Genomic DNA, 8,735 nt, shown 5'->3' on the forward strand with positions numbered 1-8,735 from the left:
GACGGGTGTCCATGTTAGAAGGGACACGTCGACGGTGCAATTAGATTGTTCTTTATGATGACGTGGTGAAATAATATCGCGAGTTTTGAAGTTTAAATACGTATTAGAGTGTGTTCAAAGGTTTCTTTACGTAAATTGACCAAGGGTTTTTGAATGACTCCGGTGTTGACTGTGAAGTTCAACACTGGATTGGTTGTGCATTTTGGAATTTAGAGTGTAGTCCCATTTTACATTATACTCCCTCCTACAGAAATTTATTTATAATCTTACACATTAAGAACAAAACATTATTTCAACAGTAAATTTTACATACAATTTTTCAAATATATATCCTTATATTAATATTAAGTACCATTTTAATTAAAAAAATCAATAATTATTGATAACATGGTATATCAAACGAGAATATACTTGAATTGTAATATAATCCAAATCCATGTTTTCGACCATTTACGTGTTTCACAGGTCATTTTTCTCACTGTTATCCTTTGAAGATATATATATTATATGAATCTGTTTTCTTTTCTAGAGGAAAAAAAAAGGCTCAATTAATCTCATGTCATTGAAAGAATTTCCAAACTGTTCTAGTTGGAATTATTAATATTACGAATTAAAATCTATAATGATATGCAAATAAAAATAAATGAATTTTGAATCTTTATAAATTACTACAATATACTACCCCTAGTTTGTCCTTTTTTTTTTAGAATTTAATATTATTAGATAGTTGTATGTATCTGTAAAATAATTTATTAAGACATTAAAAATTACAAAAGAAAAAAAAAATTAAAATAAAAGAGAATGTTCAAATGGTTCTTCCAACTTTTAATCGATGATTGGTTAATATACATATAAATATTATCAGTAATTGGTTAAAACATAAAATTTCAATTATTAAAGGTAATGACAGCTTATGATATTAATTATTTGGGCTTAATACAAAAAGTATAGAAAATTTAATAAAGGATTTGAATAATCAAGTTATGAGACATAAAGTAAAGGGGAAATTTCCTAACAAAGTAAAGTATAAATCTTGAAAAAAAAAAAAGCATATTAGAAGATGGGCAGTAATGTCGACCGAGGTAGATCTAATGATTAAATAATACACGCGTTTTGACAATATATATGAACTTTACACTCTATGGTTGGCAATGGTGGAAAGCAGGAACGTGTCTAACTCTTAACAATTTGCCATACAACAATCAGTTAAATAAAAAAGAATATCTTCTCTTCAAAGACAACGCCTTTCATTAGTATACAATTAGCTCCTTCCTTCTTTTTCACCAGTACCTGCAATCAGAACTCACCAGATCTCAACAATAATAAACAATACCCAACCATCAGATCAAATCTGAAAATTTGCTAAGCCAAGAGCTCTTGCAAAAGGATAATCAGGTCTGCTAGTATTGACGGCGTATCGATATGTGCATTTTGTATCAATTTTTAGAAATCTTAAATTCCAACGAAGTTAAATTATTACTGATATTTAAAGTTGTTGAATTATTTAGTAGTTCTGATAAATTTTCCTTGCATCTCATTGTCGAATCAAATTGTTGATTTCAATTTTATCAATAGAGAACGTAATCATTTCGCAAACTATTTAGCTAAGAAGAGAGCAGATACTGCGGAATATTTGTTTTGGTCTTGGTTTTTTTTTTTTTATATATTAATAAAAGATCTTATGGATATTCCTTATTGTTTTGTTTGTTAAGACTATTTTCTATAAGATTTTAGGCTACATTCAGGTGTTTTGGAGGACCTATTGGTTTGGATTAGATCATGTTTATAAGTTAAATTTGGTCTGATATATTTTATTATAACATTATAAATTAATTTCATTTTATAAAAAAATCTCTTGCAAAAGGAATTATCAACGTTTTAAAATGTAAAAACTCAGCTAAGATACAATCAATCATTCATTAATTTCAAATGTAAAAAGTTTCTACGATATAGTCGACGACCTCTACAGCATCATATTTTATTCATGGAAAAACATTTATATAGAGATTTAACTACAAATTCTGAAATGAGGTTGATTTCACATTCAATATATTGCTTAATTTTAATATAAATTATTTATTTTTAATGAAAATGAAATAGATTTAAAACGTTGCATAAAAATATATATAAAATATATCACCTAATGGCAATTTAGGATCACCTAACCAAAAAAAAGAAAAGAACATGTTCCATTGGATCCCAAAAATAATTACTTGAATAAAGGCTGCTCATTCAGGAAGAACAGAAAGCAAATGACTTTATTTATTTTATTTTTAATGCAGTGTTAGTGGCAGCAGTGCAGTGAGATGCCATACCTCATCAAGAAGGATGATGGGTTGCCCACGTGACAATAACAACTCACCTAAAACCTTGCTAATGCCTAATGCTATGCACACAGATATCAAATGAGATCTTCGTCATATGCTTGTACTTACATTATTTGTCCACTTTGTTCCTGCTAAATTTTAGTAACCATTTCAATTATTATTTTCTACGTCAGTCTTCACTATCAACATATCCCATTTCGGTTACTTCTTAACTAAAGCAACGGCTTCTTCAATGTCGCCATTTTTATTTATTAATTACCAACCATATTTCAAAATTTTTATCCCTCTCACCCTATTTATAAATAGTCGGTGATAATTTAAAAATCCGATTGCATCCATAAGTTATTAGAATTTGAGCTTCATTCTTTTATTGAATAAATAAAAAACACATGATGCGAAAACGCGAATTATATATAAGATACACTGCTTTATAAAATTATAATATTTTTTAATATATAGTCTACATCAAAATTATTTTTTAAGTTAATATTAATAGTTAAACACCGGCGATTTAGCTTATATTCCTTTATACACTTTTCCTTAACCTTTTTTTCCCCTAATTTACAAAGCTCGTATTTATGGATTGTCTAAGTAAAGCCTTAAAAGAGGTTGAGTATTCATTGTCAGCATTAAATTCTGAAGGTATATTTATGTAACAGAGTGCTCCCATTAAATATATCTTTATGTTATTGGCAAGCGCTGAAGAAGGTTTTGGAGGCACACCTATAAAATTAGACTTATCCCTCAGCCATATAAATGCTAATCAATAAAAAGTAGCGGATTTTGAAAAAAAAAAAAAATCTAGGGTCAAATTCAAATATACTCCTAATTTTAAGAGGATCAATCTGGAAAATGTAAATGTATCTAAAGGAAATTTTGAAAAAAAAAAGTACCAATTGATACTTTTTTTTAAGTAATAACTGGCCATATTTATAAAGCAATTATAAAGTAATAATAATAATTATCATATAATACGTGTCTAATAATTTATTATGATAACCATTTGCACATGTTTTCTTGTTGCTAAAATTGGAAAGCAGTATATAGATTTGCTTTCTGATCCTCTTTTTTTTTTTTTTTTTTTTTTTTTTTTTTTTTTTTATAAAATATTTTAGTTATCAATCACAAATTTTGTTTTCTAACATTTTTTTTTTTACGTGAGATTTTAGCATTTATCAATGGAAATTTTTATTAATTACTACTTTCACCATCTCATTTTGTTTGCATAGTTTGATAAAGCATATATATTAAGAATTTAGTCAATAAAAGTTATTTTTTTGCATATTTTTATTCTTAACTCATTCAAGATATTAATAAAAGTCTATCATTTAATTAAAGATCATAAAGATTATCATGGAAAAATAATTATTTATATGTCTAAATTTAAAAATTTTATAAATATTTTGGAACATAAAAAATAAATAACAAGCGAACAAAATGAGGAGGGAATATAAAATTTTATTATTAAATTTAACCGTTTATTATCTATTCATGCTTGGCAAAATTTTAGTTTATTTTATTTTTTTCGAAAATTATCACAATCACATCACTGAAATATCATAATAAATGTGGATATATGACACTTTTGTTTTTTCACCGATGAATTTCAATCCTATCAATGCAATTATATTTAACTTTTTAATGTCAATATTAATTTTTTTTTTTTTTTATGCTTGCTATATAATAAGGATAGTGTTGCTTTTAAATGAAATTCACTAAATTTATGATAAAGAGAACTCAATACGAGAAAATCAACTAGGCTTTCATTAAAAAAAAAAATTTATAATCAAAATTTACAATACTTTGCTATATGAGACATAAATATGTATTAGCTAATAAAAGAATACGAACAATATTACTATTTTTCATTGTAGAAAATTATTATCTTTGGAAATGAGTCAACGAATTATACGAATCTTAAATTCTGAACGAGACAAATATGATAATTATGTAATTCTTGCTAAATTTGATTTAGTTCTATAACATAAACAACTAAATATTATATATGTCCTTTTTAATATGATTTTTTTTAATAGTGAGAAGGAAATTCGAATATATATTTATTACCAGATTGTATATGAATCTACCACTAAACTATATTTATTTTGCAAACATAACTTTCACGCGAACAAGAAAATATAATTAAATAATATTAATATTTACTAATTTTTCTTCATGTCTTTTTAGAATTTTTTTTAAACTAGGAATAAATGAAAGGTATATATTTTAATTCGTTACCTATTTCTTTTTTTTAATAAATATTTATTTAAAAATTTGATTAATAAGATATTTGTTAATAAAAATACATATTAAATATAGACAAAATAAAAAATTGCAAAGATTATTCTATTGTAGGAAAAAAAATTAAAGATTAGCAGAAAAAGTCACTGTTTGGCTTGTTTTACTTTTCTTTTTTAGAAATTATTAAAAAAGGTCCAAATAAAAAAGATCAGTTCCTTATAAACAGAAGTAATGGGGCAATTACAATTATAAATATATGAATTTCCACCTCATAAGATATAGAGGAAAAATAACAAAAATCGAGTTTGTACACTAGCCAAGTATATCGATTCCAGCGGGCGGAGTAATTAACAGAAAATCTGAGGCCAATTTTATATTTCTCTTGATCCAATTAAAAGTAAAATAATACTCTTCCGTATCTAATTAATAAATATATATTTTTTTATTTATTATAAATTATAGTGTATTTACTTTTTTACTTAATTATTCATATATTAATCTCTATTATATCTATATTGAAAAAATAACTCTGTTGTTTTAAAATTAAAATAGTAATAGTAATATAAAATTTCATTTGCATTTGCGTGTGTATATAATATTCCCGATAATTTTGTCCTGCGTGAGTGCCCTTATTAATAATAACGGAGTAAATATTGACCCATTAAATGACAATGACCAACCTTTCCTTTCTTTCTTTCCTGCTCTCAAACCTATGCTGTTGAGCTACACAAGTTCTCATTTGGAGAGAGAAAAGGAGAGAGCGAGAGCCAGTGGGAGACCCAGATTTGAAAGAATACTCAGTTCCAAAGCCAACAATGGGGTTCTTCTCTTTCCTCGGCAGAGTCCTCTTCGCTTCCCTCTTTATTCTCTCCGCTTGGCAAATGTATTTCCCTGACTTCTCACGGTTTTTATCTTTTTAATTCTGCTTCTATAGATCTAATGAAATCTTATCTTGTTTGGATTATTGTGTTTTTATAGTGTATTTCTTTTAGATCCTTGCAACCTGTTATTTCTATGTTCGTCTTTTTTTCTTTTTTTTTTTTTTTTTCATTTGATTTTTCTTCTTATCTGAACTTTGAAATATTTGATAATAGTTTCGCGTTTGCGCAGGGAAATAGTATGATGTTTTGTATAACATCTCGTATATATGGGGTTTGGTTCTTGATATTTTCAGTATTTTTACTACGTTAAATTAGATTTAAATACTAAAGGTCGCCCAGGTGCATAGTTTCAGCAGGTTGCCTGTTTTATGCACAAGTGATCTTCTATCGTTAATTCTTTGGGCAGTCTTTAGTTACTGACTTATGAGTGTGGGCTTTCGGCTGTTTTAGCTGTTTCTGTTATTAATGGGATATAAATGGTGTTTATGCCCCGTGATATATATATATATATATATATATATATATATATATATTAAGGAGAAAGGGGTTAAATTCCTTGTGTATACGTGAGGAATTTGTTGTAGCACTCAAATATGAGTTGATTTGTTTTTCATATGTAAGGTTCAAGCTCCATTCACTTCAAAGATGTATATTCTTCTGTCACTAACTAGTGGGCATCACTGTGCAGTTGTCCACTGTTAATAGATTTTAATGGAACTGTTCTTTTTTCTTTGCAAAGTCATTCAATGGTTTGTATTTATCAAATAGTACTGCGTGGATTGTATTATTCGTAATTTGGTATATAAATTCTTGTAACTGGCACATGGAAACATGTCAACAAGCTAGTTTGTGTGTGTTTGTGCAAGAGAGGGTGATTACACAGTTGACTTTCAGTTTGAAGTTGAATCATGCAATTGAATGGATGGGCTTAGTATTTTTTTTTTTTTTTTCTGTCAAACTTCTATTTAATGTGAAAGGGGTGTCAAAATAACATAAAGAGTCAATTTTTGAGAAGAAATTTGCTGCCAACTGCTGTAATGTTGTCAGATATTGTTCCCAGTGATGGAAGGAAGAAGCAAATTTTCTTACAAACCCCTTGTGTAATTTGAAGATTACACTGCATATATTGGTTGTGCTGATGTATCATAAGATGAGCAACATGGCTTGCAATGGTGTTCTATCTCTTAAACTGTGTTTCAACCCCTTAACTCAGCAGGCTGTGATGGCTTGTCGATTTGTTGTGTTATGCTTCAGTATTTTGCTATGGTATCCAGTATTTTTGTCAACTAAAAATTGCTGTAGATTTGACAAGGAGCATCGATATTCTTTGTGCCATTTGGTAAACCAAATGCTGAAAAAAAATTCAACTAATTATTTGTTACTGATATGCTGCCTAACTTTTACATGTCAAGAATTCCAGAATAAAAAAATGGATGACTCCTTTTTCACATTGCTCAATTATGTTTAGGTTCAATGAATTTGGCGAGGATGGTGGGCCTGCTGTAAAGGAGTTGATACCCAAGCTTGCTATTGTCAATAAACACCTTTCCTCCAAATTGGGGGTAGTGATACCTGATATTGATGTGAGACCTGTTTCCCTTAACGTATTTCTTCAGCAACCCCTGCAAATTTGTTTATTTATTTTACATTCTTCCATCTTGATATGTATGTTTGTTTCCTAAACTGTATATATTCTGTACAGCCTAGGAATCTGGTTGCTGGCATGATTGTCCTTAAGGGTCTCGGAGGCTTCCTCTTTGTATTTGGCACACCGTTTGGTGCTTATCTACTGGTTAGGTTTTCCTTCTCTTTGGATTTTTATTTGATTTGTTCTTAGATTGTTAGATAACTGACTCCTGAGCTTCACCTATCAGCTACTGCTGATACATATAATGATTAACAAAGTAATATTATTTATTTACTTATTATTATTTTTTTGCTTTAGCTTCTGCACTTGGCCGTTAGCTCTCCACTTCTGTACGACTTCTATAATTATGGTCGGGATCAGTCTGAATACTTCATTCTCTTAAATGAATTCTTGCAGGTTCATTTTGAATTTATGCCTATGTAGTTTAATTTAGCTCGTTATACCCTCCTTCCTCTTTTTATTTTTGCTCAATTTGTTGACCATTTTGTGGATGAAAATGTTGTTTATTTGTTTTATGATCTTTTGGCAGAGTGTTGCACTTTTTGGGGCATTGCTCTTCTTCATAGGAATGAAAAACTTGATTCCAAAGAGACAAATCAAGAAGAAAGCCCCAAAGGCAAAAGTGGGCTAATTGTGTCAAAAGATGCCATATAAAAAAATGGATGATTCTTGCAGCTGCAATTTTACTGGGTGTCAGATTAGCTGCACATATCATTTTAATGGATTCTTTTTGAGCTCTAAATGCGATAACCCAAAATTTGCAGTCTTTCTTTTTTGGGGTTTTTAGATTTGTTGTCCTTATTTAAGGGTTAGATTATCATTTCACAGCCTGAATAGGTTTGGTAGTCAGTATACGTTTGATTTTGTCTTCAATAGAATTTCTGATTGGGCAAGAATTTTATGATTTAGATGCATTTGTGGATCTTCTGGTTCGATTCATTGCTATTATGTAGCGGATTTATAATCCTTTTGGCTGTCAATTTACATCTCGTACTTAATATTCTGATACCCCTCAAGCTGTGAAGCTTGATGCCATTGGTGGTTACAAAATGAAAAAGAGCCAGGCCTGTTGGTTTCCTGATCAGTGGAGTCCGCTGCTCTCTGCTATAATAAGAGTTGTAAAAATTGCGGATAATAATTTTTTACGTTGTAGAACTAGCAGAAGAGTTGCCAGAGCAGATACTGAAACTATTTACAGAGGGCAGATTCACCAATTTGATAGCAGAACATGGCACTATGTGGGATAAAAAATATTTTTCCTTGTCTTTTTATTTTTACTTTTTGATATCTTTGCCAGATATTAATATGCAACTTAAACAAAAAAGATGGAAAGAAAATTGATTTATTCTTTTTCATCAATCCATGATTATTATCATTTGCAATGCGCGTAGAAAGGAAGTAAATTGCACGATAACAACACTATGGCCTCTGTAAATATACGAAAAGTCTTTACGATAACAATACTATCGCCTCCTTAAATATGGGTACGAGGAAAAGCTCTACGTTCTGCGGCATGAAGGGAATTACACTTCTGATTGCGTTTGAGGTTAATTAAATGTTACGAATTTGGAAGGCATTCCTAGAAAGATCAGTTGAAATGGAAAAAGGAGTTGGAATGGTGCTAATTAAATTCTGTGT

General features: G+C 29.1%; 1 protein-coding gene across 2 annotated transcripts; it reads left to right on the top strand.

Annotated features, from left to right (window-relative positions):
* Positions 1–5,220: 5,220 nt before the first annotated feature.
* On the top strand, positions 5,221–8,077 carry LOC105632108 (uncharacterized). 2 transcript variants are annotated; one of them, XM_089724189.1, is made up of 5 exons: positions 5,221–5,451; positions 6,918–7,053; positions 7,152–7,241; positions 7,395–7,493; positions 7,627–8,077. In XM_089724189.1, the coding sequence occupies exons 1-5, from the start codon at positions 5,384–5,386 to the stop codon at positions 7,726–7,728; spliced, it is 495 nt and encodes a 164-aa protein (XP_089580315.1). In that variant the 5' UTR covers positions 5,221–5,383; the 3' UTR covers positions 7,729–8,077. The 2 variants fall into 2 exon arrangements, with proteins under 2 accessions (XP_089580315.1, XP_089580316.1); XM_089724190.1 differs by having other exon boundaries at positions 5,225–5,451; positions 6,918–7,032.
* Positions 8,078–8,735: the final 658 nt, after the last annotated feature.

The sequence above is a fragment of the Jatropha curcas genome, chromosome 7 (genome assembly GCF_041381405.1).
Source record: "Jatropha curcas cultivar XTBG-Jc1 chromosome 7, XTBG_Jcur_1.0, whole genome shotgun sequence".
NCBI classification, from domain to species: domain Eukaryota; kingdom Viridiplantae; phylum Streptophyta; class Magnoliopsida; order Malpighiales; family Euphorbiaceae; genus Jatropha; species Jatropha curcas.